The sequence below is a fragment of the Mycteria americana genome, chromosome 1, assembly GCF_035582795.1.
Source record: "Mycteria americana isolate JAX WOST 10 ecotype Jacksonville Zoo and Gardens chromosome 1, USCA_MyAme_1.0, whole genome shotgun sequence".
NCBI classification, from domain to species: Eukaryota; Metazoa; Chordata; class Aves; order Ciconiiformes; family Ciconiidae; genus Mycteria; species Mycteria americana.
The window spans coordinates 11,036,273-11,063,608 of record NC_134365.1 but is presented as its reverse complement, the minus strand read 5'-3'; the positions used below and the strand labels follow the sequence as shown (position 1 = coordinate 11,063,608).

At 36.0% G+C, this 27,336-nt stretch overlaps 1 protein-coding gene across 1 annotated transcript in view; it reads right to left on the bottom strand.

Annotated features, from left to right (window-relative positions):
• The window catches only part of PCLO (piccolo presynaptic cytomatrix protein), a 389,706-nt gene that overhangs the window by 18,797 nt on the left and 343,573 nt on the right, over window positions 1-27,336 (bottom strand). Inside the window, exon 24 of the mRNA XM_075491522.1 lies at window positions 26,711-26,778. Within this exon, the coding sequence (XP_075347637.1) occupies window positions 26,711-26,778 (68 nt within the window). The remainder of the gene's footprint in view (window positions 1-26,710; window positions 26,779-27,336) is intronic.

The window sequence follows — 27,336 nt, the reverse complement described above, 5'->3', positions numbered from 1 at the left end:
AGTTGTTACCAGTTTGGAGAAATATCAATTTACCTTTCAGCTCCTGCCCAGAGTCTTCTGTTAAATGCATATCATTTTTTTTTTAAAGTTTGTAACCTTCCATCTGAAATCTTTATACTCTAAAGTGCCTGCTTTTCATTGAAATACATACTTTACATTTTCTCTCTCATTCAGCACTCAGCAGTGCCATTATTCTTCATTTCATGTAATGCTGATTCCCTCAAACTGTTATAATAGACATATCCTAAAGTTGGTATTTCATTGCAGTGTTGAACTGATGTGTGTGGCTAAAGTCCGCAGAGATACATTTGAATAAAAAGCATCCTGTAAAAACCTAGAACAGAGGAAAAACTACAGGGTCAGTACAGCACTTACGTAAATGCACTCATAGAGCTTTGTGATGAAGACTGAAATGAAGGAAAGAAAAAGAGAAAGGGAAAATGTGCTCCTATTTACAGTGTTCATGAACTGGGAAGAAACCTGTTAAGTAAATGGAATTATATATCACTTGAAAACCAACAGTGAAGCTCAAAAGGATGAGATAAGTCAATGTTCCAAGTGGATTAAATGATTCTGTAGAAGAGGTCTCAATCTTCTATGGGGGTAAAAACCCAAAAAATGTTTCTGAGTTTCTGAACTTTCATGGGGAAGGGGGGACATGGTGGAAATCCTCTTGGTAGCAGAGATACAAGGGGAAAAAAATTTTATAGTGCAAGACTGAAAATTTTCCAGTATGATGACCTAAAATGTTTATTCATGACCTTTAAAAGTGAGAAAAAAAGTCAGAGACTGATTCCTGGAAATCTCACATCTCAGATGCTGAAACCTCTCCCTGGTGCCACACAGAACAGAGGTTCACAATCCCCTGTTCTGGGAGCTGAGAGTCTGTCCCAAGTAAGGGGTCTTGAGGCTATGATCGGTTGGCCTTCACCTAGATTTGACAGCAATTCCACCTGCAACTGGGTAACTTTTCTGATGAAAATTTTCTCAAAACTCTGTGCTCTAGAAAAGGTGAATCAGAAAACACACACATATTTGTATTCAAATACGTCTGGCTGGCTGGCTTAGAAACTCCCTCTAAATTTTCTGAAGTCACTGAAGCAAATACCATCTATTTGTAGATATAAAAACCTAACCTTTTGTAACTCATTAAAAATATTTTTCTGCTCCTGGGCAGTATGCATGCAGTAGGACTTGTATAATTAACTGAACCTTTTCAGTAATGAATACAAAGGAGGATCTCATAGCGAGCTAATGCTCTGACAGCTCCTGTAGATTTATTTTCTGGCAACTGTCTTTAAACAGAAACGAGGCCTTTTTTTCTGTCTCCTGTCACAGTACAGTGAGACTGCTTTGAGAGTTAATGCCTCACAGAGTTTATGCACTGAAGCCAACACTCATAATTTTATCAAGAATCTCTGAGATTTAGTACCACTCTTTTGAAGATAACTGTTGAAGTCTTGCTCATAATTTATCGTTACAAATTAAAGCTGTGCATATGGGAATCGAAAGGAGGGTTTTGCAAGTCCTCACAAACTGAAAGTGTAACATAGACTCCTTGCATAACATGATTTAAAACTTGTCTCATAGTTTTTGAAATGTAAAATACCTAGGACCTGGAAAAATAATATTACTGTTGTATACTTATTATAAATTTGTAATAAAGTATAGCAAACATTGTATTTGTGATCATCGTCCATGAATATGATTCCCCTACCTGCAGGAATTACACAGGCTCTCTTTACAGTTTCAATCAATTTAGAATAGAAAGTAAAAAGTTTCGTTGTTTTTTTTTTAACTAAAAATGAAGATAAATTTAAGGAGAGCAGAACATACATTCTCCTGGCTTTGGAACTTACTTGGAAGCATCCTATACTGTATGAGAGAAGACTGAATAGAAATCTGATGTACAGTTCAGGTTTATATGAAATTAAGAAAGATGCTTTGCCCCGAACAGTCACCACAAAAAGAGTCTTGAATGACGTAAAGAATATTTTAAAAATCTACAGAGCTGCCTTTTCAGAAACCCTCAGAGACCTGATATCTCTACTGAATATCTGTTTGGAATTGGCTCAAAAATATGAAACTGCACTGTCCCTTAGGGCAGTGTTCATGAAGAATGACTTGCTGAGCTAGTGCTGGGCCATGGTTAATCACCATGCCAGCTGACATACTCAGCATCACTAGACAAAACCTTGTGAAGAACTGTAAAGTATCACGTGAGACTCCTGTTTCTAGCATCAGCTTGCAATGGTATTTGTGAGCAATCAGATGCACAACAAATTGTTTCTGTATCCATGAGGAAAAACAGTCTATGTATAATTTCTTACAGAATACAAGTCTCTTAATTTTTCTGACCTAACTAGGCCAGAAAAAACATTAACAGCTGTAGAAAATCTTAGAAATAAGTTCAACTGCTTAATGTGCATGCTGAATATTAAATGATTGAAGACAGAGAAAAATTCATAGGATCTAGACTAGTTAGTAGCTCTCATTAGTGTTTGACATTATTTAGTGACTTGAATAGCTGTTCACTGAGTTCCCAACATTCCCAATTAATCCCTGAGTTCCCAATTAATCACTGAGAACATAAATATAAAAGTAGAAATATTATTTAAATATGCAAATATTGAGGTATAGATCTAGATTAGCTCAGTAACAGTAACAATCAAAGTCACTAAAAACCATTTCAGATTATGATATGCCTCTGGAAGGAAATTATGTTTTCCTAAAAGTCAAACATAAGGCAAACATGAGGCAACTTTTTCAGCAGAAATTACTATGATTGGATATGAATTAATCTTTGCCAAATTCAAAGTACAATATCTGGATTCATTATGTGAAATTGACTTTCATAGGCTTCCCTGAGAGCAGTATCAAGCTGCCCATCCAATTTGGAAAATACTACATATTCATACTCAAAGACTTTACTACTCTGCCATTTTAATGGGCTTATTGACTGTGGTGGTAGCACTAATTATTTCTGTAAAGTGATTATAATTGTGAAAGACAGGCCTGCATGGCTGAAGAACCTGAAGACCATGTTCTGTCTTTGAAGTTATTTCAGCATAATTTTACCCCCTTATGACAACGTGTATCAGAAGTGTCCCCTTGTATGGGGTTTCACAAACCAAACTTTGGGGATCCACTGTTGAACTTCAAGTCTGTGAGTGCTGTTATATTCATCTTCCTCTCAGTCCTGAATCCACAAGGTCTCTGTATTGGTAGCTCTTCCAAAAAGGGAGAGGCTTTATTTACCAGTGAAATATATATATTTTATTATCTTCAGGTCTGAAATTTGAGGATATGTATACAACATAACTCAGGTAAACACTGGTTTTAACTTCTTTCATCATTTTCATTCCTCCTTCCCGATATAGTTTGGCTACAGGAAAGAATGCAGCCATTTAAATCCATGACTCAGAACCAAGGATATCATACTGATGTGGGAGACTGCAAACTTGATCCTGAAATGGCTTGCAAGACATCTAATTATCTTGTGCAAGGCACTCAACTTCCAATTTTGAAATAAATTGTATACAATATAGTTCAGTTGAACAACAGATACGGCCCTCTACTTTAAATAGAATTAAGCCCAAAGTGCCCATCATGCTGTCAGTTAGTAGTCATGATTTCCATCAAAATAATAAAAATTTCTGTCTCAGGGCCTTTGTGATACATACCCTCAACTGCTTGCACAAACTGTTTCTTGTAAAATTTTGGTTTGCTTCCCTTAGTAATAGTAATACCAGTGGCAGTTAGCAAAAGACAAAATTTTAAAACGATAGTATCATTATTTCCAGTTTACAAGGAACTGAGGCTTAAAGAGCATAAAAAGCTGTTTAACGTTACCCAACCCAGCAGCAAAAATCATCATGTAATCCTGTTTTCTTTTTTAGTTCTGAGTCATGTAGAATAGGATACAGTATTCTTTGTGCACCTATGTTTTTGAGTGGTCTGTATTGTATGTTTACATTCATTATTTGCACAAAATTATAAGTAATTATAAGCAGGTCTAGTCAGAAAGGTCAGGCAACCATAGCTACAGACAGTAATTGCAACTAAATGTATATTGATAATCTTCATTACTTTTCTGACCTATCTCAGAGAAGCACAAAGACAACATAATAAGGAATTTTCAAGCTCCATGCTGAATTTCTTTCCTTTCTCCATGTGACATATAAGCTGCAGCAAAGGAGCACTTTTTTATCAAGAATGCTTCAAGACACATAAGGCAAGTCTGCTACCCTGCTGAGCAGTGTACTTTCTGATTTTGAAAGCTGTTTGTTATGCTTTGAAAACAGGCACTGGTAATGGCAGAATTAAATCCTCTACTGTCAAAGAAAAAACTGGTGCCGTTGGGAACTACAAACACTGCTGCTGAGTCTTCCTTAATGCTTTACCCATAAAACCATCATCCTACTGCTCAGACAAAGAAAAGGCAAAGGAAATTTGGTTTGTTTATTTTCTGTTATTTAGCAAAGATAATTTTTCAGAATAACCCCTTATTTACAAAACCTGTGATGAGATATGCCAGGTCTTGCTGGCATATGTAGGGTAGGGAAAGAAAAGAATACGTTATCTGTATGCAGTTGCAGCAGGGAACTTAAAGCAATAGAACATAATTACCTGGGAGGAATTTGGCCAACTCAGTGGTTGGTTTATATTATAGAGTGTTTAATAAACAGTTGCAGCAGATTGCTGCTTTAAACTCTTCCTGGTGAGATGTCCCCTTAAAGAAAATAATACTATCTTTTGCACTGGTCTAGCTGCAAAGAACATCTTTACCTGTAACTAATCACTGATTCTTACTCATCTTAAAATGGCATAAACGGGCACTGGTGCTGAAAGAGCTCTCTTCACACTCCTGCTTATTTCTTCCCACACAGTTTCCCTGACGCTATCTCCTCTAGCCATAGATGTTTGTACAGCTGCCTAGTGAACTAGTTGGCAGAAATGATCCTATTAACTGCCAGCTCACCGCCCCCCCACCCCCCAATGTATTGATTTTGGGTTAGTCAACCAACTCAATCCAGCACACGCTTTATGCCACAATGAAGGATGAAATGAGGTTGAGGGAAGGAAACAATGGCATTTTTTTTTCACCAGCAATGCTGGTTTATGACAAAGTGTTCTTTATGAAGCAACTTTAGACTGATAAGATAATTCGGAGAGGAAAGGACTACTGGATGTCTCCAGTCCAGCCCCACATTCACAGTAGGGTTAACTTCCAAAGTAGATCAGGCTGGACAGAGCTTGTTTGTTGAGTTTTGAAAATCTCCAAGAGAGGCTCCATAGCTTCTCTGGGCAACCTTACCCAGTGTTTAACTACACTCATGGTGATTTATTTTTTTTTAGTTTTCCTTATATTCAGTTGGAATTTCCATTGCTTCAGCTTGTGAATGTTGTCTATTTCCTTTTTTTTTGCTGCAGAGCTCTGAGAAGAGTCTGCCTCCGTCTTCTCTATACTATCCCATAAGGTAATTAGCTACCCACAAAGTAGCTCATTTCCTGAGGTTTATAGAAACCCTCAGCCTCTCCTCAATGACATTTGCACTGGCCATTAACCATCTTACTGGGACCCTGTTGGAGTCTCCTCAATCATCTCCAGAGGCCCCAAACTAGACACATTATTCTGGATGGGGCCTCACAAGCACTCAGTGGAAGGGAATAATCCCTTCCTGTGACCTACTCCCTACACAGCTACTTTTGCAGCCTGGTATGCAGCAACAATGATCACAAAGCCATTTTCCAAATTAATATTGTTTAAATAAAAGTTGTTGGTGTCATTGTACCAGTGACTTTCTCAGAGAAAATTTGATTTGAAGAGTGCTTTAAACAAGTTCTGTTGAGCAGAAGCGAGTGGACACCACACATTTTGAGATGAGGGTATGAAAAGATTGATTGCTTTGTGGGAAAAGGACATTGTCTCCAATGCCAGCAATTTCAGTATTTTTAAAATTGCTTTGGGCATCAATTGTATGTTTTTAGTTTCACTAATTTTAAAGAAGTCTAAAGAATATTGAATCTGCTTTGTGGTCCCTGCATTATTCCCCAACTGTTTGAAAACAAATAGTGGCACAAAAATCTCTTTTCATAGACCATCCATTTTACTGTCAACAATAAAGAAAAGCTGCCTCAGGAAAAGAGCTTTAAATATAGCTGTGGTGCTATCAACAAGTTAGCACTCCTGCATGAAAGCAAGCCCAGTTGTTTATTCAAGAGTTTTGCTGCAGGAGACAGAAATCAGTAGTGCTGTAGCATGAACGTAAGCCCAGTTCTTCATTGCTTAGTTTTGCTGCAGGGAGCTGGAGAGATCAGCTGCATACATCTTTCTGATTGGGCACGTATGGTTGGGTTTGCTCTTTATATAAACGGAAGGTTGGTTGTGATTCTAGGCTTCTAATACTGGGAATATGTGTTCATGAAGTGAGCTAGACAAAGCTGAATATGAAGAGTTTATATAAAGACAGCTTGGCAGTTCTCAGAACTGAGCAGGTTTGCTTCTGTCTCTTTGGCCCAACTGTTATGCTGAAATCAAAGAGGAAAAGTAACAGCCTTGATCATTTTTGTCAGCTATGTACAAGAGGTGTGATTGTGGCTGGGCTGTGAGCCCATGTGTAACAGTCCACTGGGAGCTGATCAAAGTTAAAGGATACTTCAATTCCTTGTTACCATTCCCTAGGAAAGTCTAAACAATGAAATTTAGGCTTTTCCTCATTCTTGTTTTGACAGACATATGCCCATTTTCCTTGTGGGCTGCTCACTCCCCAGGCTTTTAAGGTCTGTGCTTCCAAACAGGCCCATGATGTGGATTATGAGGATTATTTTATACCCTCTGGCTAGTTCCCACATCAGCTTTGTCCCTTCTTCTTCCCAGTTTCATCTTTGTTCCTCTAACGGCTCCCAGAGTTCTTTACCTTCCACCTTCCCAGCTGGTGAAGGCAACCCTTCTGGGATCCTTGTCTTCCTTCCCTTAAAAAACAGTTAACTAAATGTCTAAATCCTGATGAGTTTTGAACTCAGAAGAAATCACTGAAGTATGAGACAGTGAACTTGTCTGAACGGTTGAGGATATTTCCATGCCTGTCCCAAGCCCTAATTCTAAAATTATATGGGACCATGGTTTAAATCTGAGACAGGTATTAATATCTTGTTTTATATTCCATTACCCAGTTGTGACAAATATTAAGGATCTTGTGTAAAAAAGGAGGAAGTTACTAATTTTAAATGTTGTGTTTTAATCTGATTTACTTGTGTTTCCTGTGGCTTTTTTCCCTCAAGATTATATCCGAGATTATGACTGTGTGTGTTCTTTTCTCGGTGAACTACAGTGAAGTAAACAGAGATAGAGCCGCTATCTCCAGAGAGGTACAGAATTCAGAGAAAAACATATATGGTCTCTTTAGGCAACTCAGGGCTTCTTGCCAGGCTTGCCTCAGGTCAACAAGGGAGACTACTATCTGCTAGTGTGTTTTGAGGGTGAGTTTCTTTCAGCAAATACAAGGCACCAACTCTTCTGAGAGACAAAACCAATTAAGAGGCAATCAGGAGCTCCAGGTACAGTGTGAATCATGAGTGTTCCTAGTTCTCTTCTTTCTAATGAGCTTTGTGTCAATCACTGAATCTATAGAAGAATTCTGCAGGCTGTCTATACCATCTCTACAGTGTTGGTCTTTCTTTTTTTACTCTTCCCAGTGAGATTTGAAAGGTGGAGAAAAGAGAGGATTAGTGTGGGGCTTTCCTCAAGTAGAACCAAAAGAGAAGCTTATTTTATTGCTAAATTGATCACTAATCCTGGCAGAATTCTTGTTGCCTTGTGGAAAAAAAAAAAAATCAGACTGGTTAACAACATTGAATTTGGAGAACTGAAAGTATTAGGTTATATAAATGTAATGAAAACAGGATTAGTATTTATAATCTAAAGATGCACAAAATTGGTCCTTAATTTAGATTTGTGACCTGCTTCAGTTTTCATCTTTAATGAAATAAACCTGATCTCTGTTATCCTGTTATATGCCTGTGATTTCAAGATGGTTGTGTTGTATCTGAGTAAACTGTTAACCCAAAATTTCTCCCCTATTCCATTTTTCACATCCTAATTAGAGCCTTTTCTAACAAACCCCCCCCCCCAAAAAACAAAACAAAACCAAAACCAAATTGACACCATCTTGTGCTTCTTGTTAGCTCAAGATAATTATGGAACTTAACACTCCAAATGGTAATTACACTTGCTGTTGAGCACAGCAGCCGTTTTAGAACTGCAGACCAAATCAAATTAGCATTTTTGTCAAATAAAGTTAAATGTGCTTAAAAGTTACTTCTTGATGCATATAGAATAATATTGTACAGTGACTGTCATCTAACGTCTGTTGGAGATAGACCCTGCTGCTAGGATTCATCTGCCTGGATGTTGATGTCTATATCTGAGCTAGATGTCAAGGCTCCTTTTATAGCAAAAGGAGAGTAATTGCTTTTCTAGAATGTGGTTTGTCTTATTTGCAAATAGATCTCTAAAATAGGTCAAATGAATTGTACTTTCAAAATGGTTATTTCTTTCCACTGATTGCAAAAGTTTTACTTAAGTGGCTGATTCTCCCATAACTCCCATGATAAAATTTCTCATTGCATTATCTATTTCAGAGGTCCCAGCTGTAGGATATTGGGTTAGATTTTTTTGATATAGTAGACAAAACTCCAGCTTTTTAATTAGACAATTAACATAGAAATAGAATGAGTATGAAACTGAAATAAAATCTTTACTATACAGAGAAATTCCTAGACTACTTAAGCAGGTCCTGTTTGCAAAATCTAAAAGATCAGACCAGAATTCTCCTTATACTCTATTAAAGATTCAAAAGAAACTGCCAATTAAATCACTAATTATTAAGTTATTGTAAATGTATTTAAATAAAAAAGGCCATTAAACTAGTAGAACACGTGAAACTCAATTGTAAAACTAAATGAGATTAATAGGATTCGTTGCCTTTCTATGTGAGAGCCAGCATGAAAAATAGGTCTCATCTTTTTTGCTATCCATTGCAGTCACAATCAGTGAAGTTACTTTCCAGATTATAAAAGCTTGTGAAACACAAGTGATATTTTGAATAATGGAGAATCCCATAGACATAGATGAAGCATTTAATTCAGAACTGAAGGGTTTTTTTCCAAACATGTATGTAGAACTATTATTAGGTCATAATATGCATAAATATACACATATATGTGTGTATGCATATATATGTGTGTGATTCATTTATATATGTGCACATGTATCTATATATACATGCATACATGTGTATGCATATATGTGCATTTGTACAAATGTATGTATATATATTGTTGAAGTTGACCTAAACCTAGGAATCTACATGTATTAAACCTACCTTGACTCAGAACAAAGTATTAGCTTATTGGACTAATCAACATTAAATCCTTGGGCTCAAATTTAAGTTTATGGTGTTATAGCTACCTAAATTAACTTCAAATTGCTGACTCCACTTTTGCTCCTAACATGTAGTATTATACAAATTTTCCACTTCAAATTGTTCATAAACCTTGCCTTCCATTTCACAATATAACTACAATTTAAAAAAATAAAAACCCGACAAAACAAACAACACTGACATCAGTACAGAAACCAACTAGGGGAGCAAAAAAATTACATGGTTTGGCTGCTTCTCTGAGGACAAGACAGGTGAGCTGAATTCCAACAAGACTGTGCTGCAAAGGATTCCTTACATTTGTATAGGCAACTTTCTGAAATAAAGTACTGCTTTTTTAAAGTAAATACAGTACAGTGAATCAATCCAGTGAAAACCTAGGGAGTTAAAGATCATAGGTAGAGTAGGACAAAAGTGCTGCTACACTAAATAATAGAGTAAAAGCTGCAGAGTCTGAGCTCGGGGTTGCTCAGAGGACAGACTTCCCACCTTCAGGGATCATTTGCAGCACTTCAGTTGCTCAGTCAGCTAAATGTTTTGATCTTAATTTTTCTGCACTCTCCAATACTGCTCCTGTGTTTTTCACAGTACCTGAAAGTTTTTCAGTGTGTGATCCCTCTTCTCTCATGCCAATCTTAGGCTGATGAAATTTCAGTGACTTTCATGGAGTATGTCCTGATCTAAACTGTTACACAATATTAATCTAGCCCACTACCTCTATTTGACTGTGTATGTCACCTATGTATGTCATGACCATGTATACACCTTCTATACTTTATATTGTAGTGAAGCAACGTTTCCTATACAATGCAATGAAATATATTCGAGTAATTTATTTCACAATTTATTGAAGAACTCAAAGGGCACTATAAGGAATTCTGCTTCCCAATAGCAAAACTCTTATTAACTCACTGGAGATACTCTGTACTGTCATAAGCATCATTTGAATTTCAAAAGCTTTATGAAAAGATGAGTTTAATATAATTTTATGAATGAATATACACATATATTGAGAAGTTAAGTTACTTAATTCAGTTCATACAGTAAGTGAAAAAATATATATTAAAAAAATCAAAGAATCATGATTGTCTACAACATAACTTGACAATATCTCTTACATTAAGAGCTTTAAATGTATGTTTTGAGATGAATAAATAAAACCCACTGGACAGTACCTCCTTATGCATCAATTCAGTTCACATAAAACAAGCAACCTAGGATGAGAAAAAATTATAGGGAAAAGATTAAATGGGAACATTGTGGGACTTTCTTGTGTGTGTTTATTTATTTCCTCCTCGAAAGGACCTGAAAGACTTTTTATTAGACTTTACTTCAGTGCAGTGTGGTACAAAGAGATGAAATGTTCATCACTGTTCACCTCTTTCTTGTTTGATTTCTTGTAGAATATGGCAGCTGACACATTTATCTCCTTTATTTCGTGTGACTCAGGCACAAAGGGGTTTTCTCACCAAACTGATCAACTGATCACAGGATGATGGCATGAAAAAGAGGTGTGTATATTTTCATTTTTTTATATATAGCAATTTTAAAGATGAATAGAAAACTGGGTTCTCAAATGATATAAGCTTCTACTTAGGTGTTTGCTTAATTATCTGTTACTGTGTCTACACAGCACTAATCTGGTGCAATAGGAATGAACTAATAGATCAAAGCAATTGGTTCTGAGGCACCTACATCTATATTGTATAAAGTTGAGAGCTTTCACTTGAAACTGGAATTACTCTGGTCTGTGATACAAATGTTCCTTTTCTGCATGTGGTCCAGTTCTGCCCAAAGGACCTATCATTGGCTATGACATACTTAGGGACAGGAGCACATTTAGTGCTCACGTGGAAGAGTTTCCAGTTTAGTTTCCCTCAAAAAGAATCAGATAGGGATGTATCAATAAAAAAAAAAAAAGGCAAATCAACACAATGCCAAGCAAGGTAAAATTGAAGAATTTATTTCAAAGTTGTGTTGCTGCTCTGAATCATAAAAATTAGGTAGATGCATCCTGCATCAACGTAATAATGTCAGAGAGACGTGGGAGCAGGAGGGAATTACTTGCTTTTAGACTGTAGGTCTCGGTCACTGCTTCAGGAGAGGAGAACACAAGCTATACAGTACTTCTATGAAAATTTCCAGGGGGATAGCAGAGGGACTGACCATCAGCAGTCTCTCCTCCTAATCTCATTGTGGGTGAGGGCCAATAACACTTAGGTGATGCATGTCTCAGCTGTATGTTATTGCAATGAGTTGAATGTCATTTCAAATATTCATTTGAGATTGCAAAGATAATAGTTAAGAAGGACAGATGGAAGGACAGAACACACACAGTGTGCCTTATCTACATTTTCCAGATAGAAGCGTTGTCTTTGGGTACTAACTCCATTGTCTTAACAAAATGATGCAGAAACCTTGAAGGTCCTCTACTAAACATCAAAGGTAACTTGGTACCATCAGAAAAAGTATTTACAGGAGGGTCCCCAACCAGTATTCTCAAAGCATTTCAGGCAGTTGAGAATGTATTGGAACACTCATTTTCTCATGGGAAACTACGTTATAAAGATCAGGTTATTAATTCAAATGGTTCATTAAGAAACTAAGGAAGAAAGATGTCAATTTTATATATGTCTTTCTAAGTTTTTATTACTTTTTAAAAAATTTAAAATTTAAGATTTCATCAAAATTTGTAATCTTTTGAAGAAATCTGTTCTGAGAAATTTGTTGACATTGACCTTTATTATGAAAAAATCTGCTACTATGTAATTGGGATTATTCTGGTAAAAATAATCACGTAGATAAATTCACAAAATTAATCCAAAAAGATCTGACCTCTTTTTATTTAATTTATAATCATAACAGACATAGTATCCCTAAGAAAGAATTTTCTGCTCAAAATTATAGCAGAAATCAGAATAATTTTTTCTTTTGGTCAATGCTTTAAATATATGTCCATATATTCAGTTGATCCCAGAGAGGGGCAGGGAAGAAAGAAGACGTTTGTGTTTTGTGTGTGTGTGTCCTTTCTCCCAGGATTTGCATCACTTCCTATTATATCCATTTTTCAAGCTGCCATCAATTTAGAATCTTTAGCCAGTGGCAGAAAATTCTACTTGTAACAAATTATTCAGCTTTGTTCAACAGGAAAACTGCAATATTCAATTTTGGAATTTGATTCAGAACAAGTAACCTGAGGGCAGTAGATGCTGCCAATAAAGAGGGGACTGATTTGTCATATTATACTTGGGTGCATCTGTGATTCCAGTGCAGTCTTTCCCTTACAATGTGACAAGGCACACACCCAAAATGATGAGACATTTATGGGGAGGCTATGGCCTCTTTACCTTTCCTCCTTCTTGGTAAGTCTGTACCTGCTTACAACCAGTTAGATTCAACAAGCCAATTTCAAGAGGCTGGGAAAAAAAGCACAGTGTACAATGACATATTAGTTACTGGGCTTTGTCCAGAGAATGACAAAATTTATGTTAGGAAGACTGGCTTTCTCTCACTCAAATTGGTGCTTTTCTGTTTTCTGACAGAAAGCAATACGCTTTCACATTGTTTCCTCTACTGAAGATAAATTGGAAAAATCTATTTCTCATGTTGTAGGATTCTTGCAAGTATCCCCAATAAAAACAGAACACTAATCCTTATTTTACGTAATTCCAGAAGAGCATGCTTAAGTCACTTTCTGAAGGCAAGCTGACACTCTTCAATGTCTCATTCTCTTTGGATAATTTTGTAAATCTGGAGTAGCCCCTTTACTCAATGAAACAACACCAAGGTGTTGTTGATAAAGAGAAGCGAAGAGCACTTCCTAGGCTCTGCTTCCCAAACTGTTTCCCTTTTGATGTGAAAGATCTTTCCGTGCACAAAATGTTCATCAACAGGAAAAAAAATATATTTCTCTTGTTAATTTTCTTTCTAACACTGCTCAGCTTCCTTTCTTTGGAAATGCCAGCTTTGATGTACAAATTCATCATGGACTTAAAAACCTATTGTTAAACTGTATAGCTTCCGAATTATAATAAACTGTAGTATAATTTTACGGGAATTTAGGTAATTTTGCTTTTTTTGAGTGTTCAAAAAGAAAGCACTGAGTACAAAGGAAGATACTAAGTGTCGATATTGTGTAGGCTTTACTTTTTCAAACATGGAAAACAGTGTGAGAAATGTGTCTGTATAAAGTCAGAGACTTTGCATACTGCTATAAAACATAACCAAACCACCAAATAGCCTTACAACCAACATATAAAAAGTTAAGGTGTCTATGTTTGTCAGTCTCTCAAATGTCCAGAGACAAGCAGGAAAGCCTCCCTTTTCTCTCCTTTACTTGCCAAGAAAGAAGGAACTCTTAAGATGATCAGACTAGTCAGAAGGGCATAGTTTATAAAAAAAGTCAAATAAATGCATTCAGTGAGAATCCAATTCCTTCAAGAATATAACAGAGTATGCCATGAATATTAATATGTTTCTAAAAAGCTAACACTCAGCCAGGCATAGCCAAGGCGGTCAGGAAGCTGGTGAATAAATGCTATAGATATTAGATGAGCAGCAGGAGGAAACAGTAAGAATCCATAGCATACTCAGCAGGCATTGATGCAAGTTACATATGGGGCTTTTTCTAGTAAATCACACAAACTGACTAATTATTGTAGGCAGTATGTTACCAGACTTCTGGAAAATATGTGAACTTCTAGGTACTACAGCAGTGTGAGACATGAAGGCAGATGTATGTATCAGCTGTTTGACCCAGCTGATCTCCAGAATCTTCATGCATTTTTCCAAGGCATGGAAATTCAGTCATGTTATGTTATTATCACAACACAATCAGTCAGAGTGCAAAGCCAATGTGGTAGACAAAAAAAATCTAAAGAAAGCTTAAAAAAGAAAGTATAACAAAAAGAAAGCATACCAAAGGGTGTTTTGGAAAAGAAAGACCTATGCGATGGATGGCATCAACACACATGCAAACCCAGGGACTATTTGGTAGAACTAATCTCATCTGATATCAGCCATCTAAACTTCAGAAATGCAAGCTAAAATAAATGTAAATTTTCAGAAATAAGAAACAATCTTTTGGTTCTTAACAGAGAGTGGAAAAGGACTGGCACTCCAGGTAGCTGACTGTGAAGGGAATCCTGACTACTGTCTTGACTGTAGGAGCAAATCGGGTTTATGCTATATACATGCGGATCTGGGGTCCTTTAAGATGTGCTAGTGAAACTGAAGCATCTGGTCAGGAATGGCAGATGTGATGAAGAACATGTGGGATAACTGTGACTATCTGGAGCAGCAATTGGATTGAGGCAGAAAAATATTTTAGGGTATTTAAAACAGCAGGATACACCTATGTTTAAGCCCCTGAATCCCTTTGTAGATAAAGATATATAAACTGCATCCTACTCTACACACACAGAACATCACTTTCTGGCACTAGATTTGACTAATCTTCCATCCATTTGATTCCCTCTCAGTCATAGCCTAGTAGTATCAGAATAAATAATACACAAAAGGGAAGAGCAGCATATAGTAGCCTAAAGTAATTACAAATGCCTACACAGGACAAACTGTTGGGAATTCTTTAAGAGAAATACACACACTTAGAGAATTAACAGACAAATAATTATTCATGTATTGTTGCAATGGATAACACATTTCATTAAAGCTTGCAAGCCTGTAAGGCTAGTATCATAGCATGAAATAATGAACATGGAGCATTATGAAAAGCATATTAATCTGAAAATAAACTGGGGACAAAGCACAAGGTTCTAATTATAGATATGAAAGCAGACTCTCTACCATAAGAATCAGAAGCATCTAGGCAATTTCATTATATGAAAGGTTTATGTTCATTCTAATGCACTGATTTTCAAAAACTTCTGTCTTGAAAGACAACCTATAGTCCAATAATTCTGAGCAGTGTCACATCCTGACATAAATATCAGCTGAAGTTTAATTTTAGCTTGCCATGTGATCCCACCTGGAAATGCTCTAGATCCATCTGCATTTAAACAGCATTCCAAGATAACTGTTTGAACATCAGTCTAAAAAAGGGTTTGTACTACAAAAACATGTGAGGGGAGATATAAAACTCCTTTCTGAATCCCCAGCATAATAGTTTAATTTCTAAGCAAGTTATAAATTATCTAACAAAAGAAATAAAGAATAATTAATCTAAACCATACACATGTAATACAATACCAGCTCCTTTTGTGTGAGTTACAAACATTAAGGAGTTACAAAGGACTGTTAAGTATAGAAACAGTTTATGACATTCCTATTTTTTTGACATTTCAGATAAATACAACAAAAGTGGAGATCTAATACAGAACTGTTCAGTAGGAGCAGCTGTGTTATCATTTGTAGCAAGCTCAGAAAAGTCTATTTATAGGAAATGCTTGGTAAAATGTGCTATGTTTATGAGGGAAAAAGCTTGGATTTTGGATTCTTATTTCTCTCCTTGAGTATTAATTTCAGCAAGCAAGATTAGGCTAGAAGTTAGGAAAAATGTTTTAGTGTCAAGGATAATCAAGCACTAGAACAGACTAATGAAGCCATAAAGTCTCTATCACTGCTAAGAATTCTTTGATGCAAGTTACCAAAAGCCTTTTAGGAACAATATTGTGTTTTGAAGCAATGGGATGACCTCTTGAGGTCCCCCTCAACCCCATTCCTGCTACATAATAGCTCATACATACTTGAGCACTAAACATTATTGACCTTAAAACTGATCTATTTGACTTACTTTTTTTCCTGGAGTATGCACAAAATTCCAGGTCCTAATCCCGCTGCTAAATGGAGGAGCTCACCTGAATTATCCAGGAAGGTGACATTTAAAACCCCTACTCAGTATCTCCTAATTTCATTTTCATTGCAGAGGGGAATTTATTTAGGATTTAGCCATTCACCTTCTATCATATTAATGCTTCAACCTGACTTTTGCTGATTCTAAATGAGCACTGATCATGAAAAGTGACTCTATTTCAAAGTTGTTTTAAATTACTCACTAGGTGAAATAGCCCTTCTTCAGACTTACACCAGACAAGGTTCAGGTCCAGTAATCATACATTCCAGCATCTTCACCTTTACTCCATTTTTGGTGGGGGGAATCCCCCTGTTTGCTTTCCAGTGTTGAAAGTCTTCATTATTAACCGGTATTTGTACTAAATGTACCAGTTGGTATATTAAATCAGATTTCCTTTATAACCGTATCTTTCTAAAGACATAGATTACAGAATTCTACCAAAACTCCTTTTCTTTTTTCCCCCTGAAACCATGTAGCTTTGTCAGATTTTTGATGGAATTACTAGCACTCCAATTCCCAGCCCAAATACGCTGACCCTATTACATCTCCAAGGAGTCACCAGAATAAACCTCCTGAAAGTCCCAAGCAGCTTTATGTCAGTGGAAATACATTTAAGAGCTAGGCCAATAGAAATGCTTAAGAACATTAGGCAAGCAAATTATTTTTCCAGGTGATTATTGAGGCATCATATCAAAGGGTGATATTTTGGTTTCAAGATTAAATACGTGCGGTTTCAGGTTTTTCTGTTTTTCTTTTTGCTTGTTTGTCTTCTTAATGTTTGTTCATTTTCTACAGATCTCATGGGAGAAGCAGATTTTTTTTAATGATAGCTGTCCTGGTTTTGGCTGGGATAGAGTTAATTTTCTATATTTACATAGCTGATTACATCAGCGTGTTATCAATATTATTCTTATACTAAAATCCAAAACACAGCACTATACCAGCTACTAGGAAGAAAATTAACTCTATCCAGCCAAAACCAGGACAATAGCTTAAAAAAAAAAAATCAATTTTTTTAGAATTTTCTTGCCACACAATTTAATGGCTAACAGCCATTCAGTCCCAGTCCATACAAGAGTGGCACAAGCTGTTGGCCAGCCACTAGTTAATCGCAGTCAGGCTCCCTGGATTATTTACTTCTCTTTTAACGACACTTTATAATAACATTTAGGGAACAGGATTATTTGTAACTATATAAAGCAATGTTGTTTGTGTTATGGATACAATAATATGGAAGATTATCTTGTCCTTTTTTCCACTAGGTTTCTGTCTCTGGCTGCAGTCTTTATTCTTATTGAAATTCTTTCTGCTTCTTTTTAGGAAAACCAGCTGGATTATACTGGCAAATACCTCAGGAAGGCAGAACTAATTGCTCCAATTATTACTGGAGAGCCAGGTGGGCAAATTAGAGCACTGGGCCAATCAGGGATAGATAAAAGAAATGTTTCCCAGAGTTTAGAGAGGAAGCTGATAATTCTTAGGTTTAGAATACTGCTGTTGTTTATCTTGAATCACTTCTTCAAATTAGTGTGGTATTTAGGTATTGGTAGTATGGTTATTCCTAGCTTGAGGGAGTATGTATAAAATGTTATAGATACCTTTAAATAAACAAAAGAGAGAGAGGATAAGGACTATTGTCAGTGCATAAGCCTGATTCATTTCTTAAGGATCCCTTGTGACAGAAAGCATATCTGATCTTTTCAATTTTTGAAATTAAAATTTACATGCCCAAAAATAAAGGAGGTGCAGTATGAGGGGATCAACATGTGACAGGCTAGCTGCAAGTGCTTTCATTACCTATTTTCTATTCCCTTGTGTCCCATTTTCCCTCTGTACTAAAGTAGCTACTCATGCGAGAAATCACCCTTGCTGGCATTTTCTGCTTTAAATTCTGTTGGCATTGATTAATCTTATGTTGTCGAGAGTACTAGATGGTAGACCTTTGGTAGAACCTGATGGCAGTAAGCAAGGTTGTGATTTTTTATTAAAGACAGTTTAAACAATGACAGGTTGAATTTTAGCCTTTTTACTTATAGAGATAGTAGAGAAGTCTGGCAATACCTTATTCTTTCATTTAGATATCTTCCTGGGCAAGGATCACATTTTACTCGGTAATATTTTATTTCACAAACTGACCTCATCTACATGTAAATCAGAATGGCAATAAGACTATGAAAGTAGATATCACAGCTGCTAAAAATGTGTTTTAAAAAAGAGATCACCAGGCTTATATTGTTTTTTAGGAAAGACACTGAGAGTGTGCAGCAATTTCTTTTTACTACTGGACATGAACTCAAAACCAAAAAATGCAGTTCAACCACTGCTCAAGTCAGCGTTGGTAACATTTCAGATTGGCTGGATTTGTCTTTCAATCCATGAATCAATATCCGTTATAATCAAGTCAACAGTCTCATACTTAGTCAGTAAAAGATTCTATTGATTCAAGAAAAATACTTGAAAGTCCAGACAGTTTTTTCAGGTTCTCTTACATTTTAATATATATTAGGATTAAAGGTGCAATACTCCTGAGATATTTGAGTTATTGGGAAGGCAGCAAACGGCAAAGATAGTATTTGACATATGTGCAAGAACAAAATAGATTGTGCTCCCTGTGGTTTTGAGATACCAGTCTAAAAATGCTTTGAAAAGAATTGGATCGAGCCTTGGTGCAGAAACATGGAACTATTCCAAAATAACAAATTCTCTGCTATTGTGAAAGTGACTGGTTCTGACTTGGTCATTTATTGCTGATCTATATACCACTAGTATATTATGTGTCAGGGATTATGTTGTAGGAGATAGGAATTTTCTCTCCAGATGATAAAGTTCAGTTTAACTAAATTTTAAAGAAAAATAAATATGTGTTAGTATATGATTTGTAGCTTAATTGGAGACTACTCTTGCTAGTAACTTTGAGCATGTGGATTCACAATGCATCTGTCTATTCATTCACTTCCTGACATAAACATAGAAGTGAGCAGCTGTATGACATATAATGATACTTTCAATTTTCCTTGGAAATAACAGTTCTCAGACTCTTAATAACAGTTCTCAGACTCTTACTACCCAATGCTATACATGTGACATTCTGATGTATCTTCAGTAATTGAAGCTCAATACAAAGGTAAGAAACTGAAAAGAAAGTGGAATTTTCCTGTCACAGAGTCACTGACTGTATCTGTTCAAGACAAAACATGAGGTGAATCGGGTGAGATGTGCACGCCTGAAGCTCCTAGTCAAAGGTACGGAAGAAACCACTGTCAAAGGATAAAAGTGTTTCTATTTCTGTAACTGCAAAATACCTTTGCCTGAATGGGCAACTGTTCCCAGGATACCATTCACACAGTACAGGAGTATTTGCAGTTTGTGTGTTGAACCCTTCAATAATCATTGTCACCTCTTTCATATCATAGAATCATAGAATGATTTGAGTTGAAAGGGACCTTTGAAGATCATCTAGTCCAACCCCTCTGCCATGGGCATGGACATCTTTCACTAGATTAGGCTGCTCAAAGCCCCATCCAACCTGACCTTGAACTCTTCCAGGGATGGGGCATCCACAACTTCTCTGGGAAACCTGTTCCAGTGTCCCACCACCCTCATCGTAAAACGTTTCTTCCTTATGTCCAATCTAATCTACTCTTTCAGTTTAAAACTGTTGCCCCTTGTTCTGTCACTTCAGGCCCTACTAAAAAGCCTATCTTTTTCTTATAAGCCCCCTTTATATATTGGAAGGCCGCACTAAGGTGTCCCCAGAGTCTTCTCTTCTCCAGGCTGAACAACCCCAACTCTCTCAGCCTTTCTTCATAGGAGAGGTGTTCCAGCCTTCTGACCACTTTCATGGCCCTCCTCTGGACCCGCTCCAACAGGTCCATGTCTTTCTTGTACTGGGGACCCCCGAGCTGAATGCAGTGGTCCAGGTGGGGTTTCACCAGAGCAGAGTAGAGGGGCAGAATCACCTCCCTCAACCTGCTGGTCACGCTTCTTGTGATGCAGCCCAGGATGCGGTTGGCTTTCTGGGCTGCAAGTGCACATTGCTGGCTCACGTCCAATTTCACATCCACCAGTAGTCCCAAGTCCTTCTTTGCAGGGCTGCTCTTAATTAACTCATCACCCATCTTTGAGTAATGGTAACAACTATGAGCTCTGTCTAAACTCCATCCCACTTTACTCATTTTGCAGCTTGTGTTTTATTCTATTCTATAGTTGAGCCTTCTGGAAGAAGTAATCTACTATAATTTTTCTTATTACTGACTGAGAAAAGCAACAAAAGCAGTTGGCTTAATCATTAGAAATAAATTGTTAGAGATTAGTAGAGAATTTCCTTCATACCAAAGGAAGTTAAGGGTATATTTATAATACCTAGAGTATTTAGATTCATCATATAGTCCATGAGGAGATGTAGATATCCGCAGGGGCAAATTACAGCACATAACCTAGGTGCTGATATACTTTGTAACACTGGCCTAAAGTGGTGGTATACCATTCGCCACAGAAAATGAGAATGTTGTCCCAAAATGCAGTGCTGCCAGGCTCTGGAAGCACACCAGAGATCATTTGTTGCCTGTAACTGGCTGCTATCAGGATGATAACTGGTGTTTGTCTATTTTACAGCAAGGCTGACTTTTGTCCTGTAGCCCTCTGGTATCCAAGGGCTGCTGAGGTTGCAGAGGGGCACCTTCGCCTCTCTCCTTCCGAGATGGAGATCCTCCAGCATGAGCCTCTCAAGACTTCCCCAAAATGGGAATTACACTAATTTTGGCATCAAATCACCAGAAAACCTGCTTCCTTCTATGAATTAATGCCAATCCCTCTTGTCCAATCCCAGAACATCTGTCTTAGGGTCTCTGTATCACTTTTTTTCATTTTTGTTCCTAAATTACAGTGCTTCTTAAATATCAAATAACTTATTCCAAACATTTAAAACAAGTGACTGGATGTTTCCCTTATGCACTTTTGTGGGGGAAGTATCTATAAATGTTGTAACACTTGCTTCCTTTCTAATTTTTATTTATGTTTAAGAACAGTTAGAAAGAAAAATGCTTGTGAGGGAAAAACAGCTAAATATGTCTTTCTGGTATTCATATTAGATGACCTAAGATGAGGTTATGTTTCACAGAAGTTATCTTTTAATAGATACAAGGATATAAATTAGACTTGATTATGAAAGAAGGAAAGTCTCAGATGATCCCAAAGTTACATAAATTTATTATTTAACCTGATCTCTGTCCTACATTGTTCCCAGTCTCAGTGCTTTCATTCTCAGTCACCATTGCTTGTGCAAGGGCAATAAAATTCACCTTAATTTTAACCCAGCAAGAAGTTCAATTTGAATTATAACCTCGTTCATGAATATTAAGCATCATATTTTAATCTGATCCCACAGTCCTCTTTTTTTGTGAAATGATACAGATAACTGCAAGAAAAGTTTCTCATCTGCAGTAAAACCCATATTCTCAGCTTGGCCAATGAAGACATCAAAGTACAGATTTGTGCATAGGCAAAAGCATTTGCAAATCTTAGTAACTGTATCGTGATTGGCCCTTAATAATTTCCTTCATCTGTCTTTTTTCTTCTCTTACTTATAACTTTCTGGTTGAAGTTCCAAAATTAAGACCATTTCTCTCTGAACATCCTCATAAGGACTAATATTATAGTTCTGATCTTTCAACCATTGGAGTTAAAAAAAATCAAAATGCTAAATTTTTAAAGTGCGGAGGTACAGCAAGTTGATTTAAGCAACATCTCAAGCCCTTAGTCTGTTCTCAGTCATACCATGGTGAGTCCTTTGGCTTAAGCAGAATTACTCTAGCCTAACTAAATAGCAAGTAAAAGGAGAACGAATTTTTTTCCCGAGTTTTAATTACTTTGAAGAATGTGGCAATGCTTAGTTGTGCCTGTGCTGTCAGTTTGTTTCATGCCTTATTTTACTCAAGAGAGCTAATCCACATATTATTCCTGGGCATCCTTTCAAGAGAAAGTGTGATACAGTTTGCAAGACAATTTGCTCCAGGGTCTATTCTGTGCAGACGTGATGGATGAAAATTTTACCAGGACTATTCAGAAAGCTATAAAGGGAAATTTACAAGTCAAATGATTGCCAGTCACTTACTTACAGAGGTCATGCACCTTTCCTCCAAAATGTTATTAGAATGACCTCCTAGCCTGTTTTAAGGTTTGTGTGGTGTTTTAACTATTTTTCTCATAAATAAAGATTAGACTGTCTTAATTAATGAAATATAAATTTAAGTGATGAAACTGTTAAAACTGAATTTCTTAGTTCATAATCCAGGCTGATGAACGACAAAGCTCAAAAATGAAGACAAAAAATGGGTGTTTTTTATCTTAGACTACTCTGAATAGATGAAATAAAAATCACAGTATTGTAAAATTTGCCTGTTAAAGCATGATGTTATCACAAAAGCTTGTTAGGTTTTTTTTAGTCTGTAACTCAGGTAAATACATAGCATGCAAAAAAGGAAAAGCCTGGAAGAGTTCATTAAAGGTTACATAAACAATGAGTGCATATCACTAGTATAACATCTTGCAGAAGTATGTGTGCATCATCAGATTTTGAAATAGTACAAATCTATTCCTTCTGCTTGGGTGTGGAAATACATCTACAGAGGCTTTACTGGAATATTCTGCAATGTTCTGTACAGGTTCAGTCATTTATACAGGGAGAGAGTTTCTTACTTACAGGACTTCATTTTACTGCACTCAACGGATGATGCTCAAAGGACCACTGGAAATGTCAGAAACTGAACCTCTGAGCCATGGCAGAACTGTGTAGAGAAGTTTTTGGTATTCAGGACATGGACTGGATGGACATGGACTTTTTTTTTAAAAAGTAAAAAACCCCACTCTTTTTGAAGATGTGGGTGGGGACCCACTCTGTTCCTATACAAAGTTTAGAATTTTCTGACTGAAAATCCTGACAACAATGAGGCCAAGCACAGAGGATGGCGAAGCACTGTGTGTACTCATTCACTCCAAAAAATACTGAATGAGTGAAGCCAGGCCACGCTTACAGACATGTTCATCTTTCCTGAAAGAGTATTGGAGATGAACTCAATGTCTGTAATCCTAGAGGAATGATATTTTGCATGTATATAGCATCTTCCAATTGAGAAGATACAAAATTTCCTTATAGTAAACTATTTCAATTAAAAAGCTCTTTATATCTATATATGACTCTTCTACTAGAAATAACGGCAGCTTGGGATTACCTAATAAATTGACACTTTTCAAATATATGAAAATAATTTTCCCCATATATTTCTTAATTGGAGAAATAGTTGCTAGGTGGAAAATAGCATCTGGGATCTATTGGCTGAGCAGTTTCATAGGGCAGATAGACCAATCATGATCTACGACTGAATCAAGATATTAATAATGTGCTTTTAATTGTTAGTTTCAATCCTTACATGGAACGCAATTGGTTTTTTGTTTGTAATGTCCGCAATATTCCACAGCATGTCATAAGAAATCTTTAAACAAAAGATATTGCACTTTCTGAAACGAATAGAGAAATTGGTTTGCATAACTCAATGAAGATCACAATATGTATTATAAGATTTACTGAAGTTTAAGAAGATGAAGTATTTAATCTGCTCAGGGCAGAATGTCCAATGTAAGATAGCATGCAACAATGTATATCATAAAAATAACTGTAACACAGTGTCCAAGAACAAAACTCTGAATTATTTTATATTATTAAGTAGTATGAAAATACAGAATATGACAAGAAGATATGTTCAGAGAAACAAAGATTATCATAGCAATACTGACAGTTATTTATATTGACCATTTGGTGGTGTCAGCAAAGTAAATAGTACTGTTTTCCAATATGTACTTATAATTTAAAAGTGATACATCTTAATAGCACAAAAACTATTCCCAACAAAACATTAGCACATTTCTCAAGTGGGTAAACAGTTACAAAATGAGCATATTTTTCCCTGGTGATTCCACTTATGCACATGCCTAAATTTTGGTGTCATACCCTGTGAGCTGAATCTGAACCCTGTTGCTACCGTTTTGATTCAGCTGCCTAAAACTCAGGTTTCATTGGCATTTGAGAGTCCTACCTTGCTTTGCCTCCAGCTACTGGTCTTAAAGATCTTGTTCCTGTAAGTCCCCTGCCATATTTGCCAGGCCTGTGTGAATGACTTGGATGACTAAAACATTTCAAGTAGCAGTAGATTTGCATGTTTAAGCAATTGAATTTATTCTGCACAGTTTTAAAGAGAGTAATCCACAGGCTACTTTTCACAGAAGTTATCCATTAATAATATTTGAAAATGTAAAAATAGTACTAGTATTAAAAGGTTTTAAATATAACACTAAATCCTTATTTGCAAATGAGAATACAAATGTCAACTATGGGAGCTCTCTACAAATTAATGAAAAATGGGAATGAATATTTTCTTTCAGTTAATTGCAGAGCTCATCTGGTCCACAACACAGATAAGTGCACTACATAAAAGATATCATTTGATCTTTAAGACTTTAAGATTTTCATTCACTTTTGTTCATCTATGAAAAGAATACCACAATAATTCTATAATACTGAAGTAAATCTCAGTTAATCTTGAGTTTCAATAAATTCTGAGCAACTTCCCTGAAAGATAATTATATTTACATGCTGAAACTGAAATGCTCTTGAACTGTCTTCCAGCTTTTAGTTTAGTTTATCATTTGAGATTGATCTGTCCCATCTTAGTCAGCTAGAAATCAGACACTAAAAACTAGGCTGGCCACCCCAGCTTCTTTCAATAGGGAGAAACAACACTTAGTAAGAACCACTCATTTTATCAGACTTAGAGTTGTAAATCTTAGAGTTCTCAAGTTAGGAGAGTTGAATTGCATCATAAGCGAAAATTAGGGAATTGCAGCTCTTGAATTATTTTGAAGATGAGCAGAAACATGCCTTTGGCTGGAAAAGTAGTTTTAGTGACTAAATGCTATATACACAAATTTTAGAATGTTTCAAAAGGTGTTTTTTGGTTGGGTTGGTTTGTTTGGGTTTTTTCGAATGAAACAAACATTAAATTAAAACTTTTCATATTTGTAGGTTCTGAAAGTTATGATCCAAAACCTTACATAAGGGGCAATTTATGATGAACAAAATGATGAAAAACTATTTGTTTACAATTATCATTCTGTATAAAACACATCATGACAAAGTAAAAATGGAAAATTCCTGATTTCCCATTTTCATCCCACCATTTTTCTTTTAAAAAATAGTTTGTTTTTCAAATACTTAAAAATACTATTGAACAAATTGAAGTTTGACAAGCAGCTGAATTTGGATTTTTGTATGATGAGTACTATGTACTGAAAGATTTAGTAGAATGCATATACACAGTTAAGGATTCTTGCTTTGGAAAAGACAGTTTTATAGTTCTACCTTCAAATTCTAATTTGGTTTCTTCAAATCTGTGGAACATTAGACCGCTTTTACCTCAAATATAGCAACAGCAATTATTTCCCCATGTATACAGAATGCAGAAACCTGAATAATGTTGATTTTTTAAGGCTGAACTTAACATGAAGTTAACTTCAAATATATATATGAATTTCAATTTATGAATTAATTAAACACCAAAGCTGTATTGAAATGCATTAAAATGATAAAAGTATTATTTTCATAATAAAATGAAGGTAATGATAATTCAGTTTTATATTTGAGGTCAACAGAATCATACACTTGAAAGAAAATACCTTGTATGTAAAGGGAAATGGAATTTTCCTAACATATCCTTCAATACAAAACACTGTCTTAATTTTCATGCAGTTGTCCATTATTACACATGAAAGAGATAATCACATTGCTCAAGAAACTTTGAAAGCCATTCTGTCAGGCTCTTTCCAGCTCCAATATTACAATGTCTGCTTCTTGTGCAGCACCACATTCATACTGAAAAAATTCACTCAGGATTTCCCAATCAGATAACAGATTCACTATAGTCTAAGTGCAGCAGTCAAGCTTGATGTTCAGCTAACATTTTATTTAAACTTAATGTTTTATGTAGACACCAGAATTAATAATTGCTTTATGAAGTAAATATTCTGAAATGTTATAAAAATAGAGCCTGACAGCCATTGGATATTTTCTTCTGATTTAATGGGTATTGAATCAGCTCCATACTTCATATTTTTTATTCCAATACTATGAAAAGCAATGAACATTGAAAGACATATATTATTCATTGCAATCTAACTATTTAATTACTTTAAATAAACAGGTAAGACACTGTTCTCATTTAAAATGAAGACTCATTACGTTGGTGCTACGTGTAAAGGGCCCTTAGAGTAAATGAAAGTCAGGATCTTAATCTATAATACAAAACAGCATAGGCTAATCTTTCATAGCATAACAAGTAAAAGAAATAAACATATCAGTTCTATAAACATGGGATACCACTGTAGTGTTGTTTGTATTTCTTTTTACCTTCTGCATCGGTTAATCCTACTCCCGACTGCTTTACTGGTTCTTGTCCATTCTGGCTCATCTTCCCTCTGTTAAAAGATACGGTGGTAGTTGTCATTAAGATCATAAAGAGATGAGATCTAAGAAAATGATAAACCCAAGCTAGTGAGGCTTGGTTCTGTACAAAAACCCAAATATCATAGGTATTTCTAAAAAACAAAAAAGTGTGTGTGTGTATATATATATATTTAATTTCAAGTAAATAAAGTGGACAGTAGTTTTTTCAATTGCTATTTGGAGAGATGACTTAAGAATACTTTTTTTTTTCTCTTTGGGAGGCAACTGCAATGGCATCTTGCTAAGCCTGTACATTCTTATAGAATGGGTACATCAGGTACTGTCTGCTACCTGTCCCCCATCAGCCTGGGGCTCTTCAATCAGTCTGCATAGCTCCTCTCCTCACTTTATCCTGTTATGGTGAACAGTGAGATACATAATACGGACTCACATGATTGATATTTCGACTACAATACCATTACTTCAAAGGTAAGGCATATTTGTGGTCATTATCTTCTTTTAACAATTGGTTTTATTTTAGGTTTAGCATAAGAAACAATTCAGTTCTGAGACTTACATTAATCTTCAAG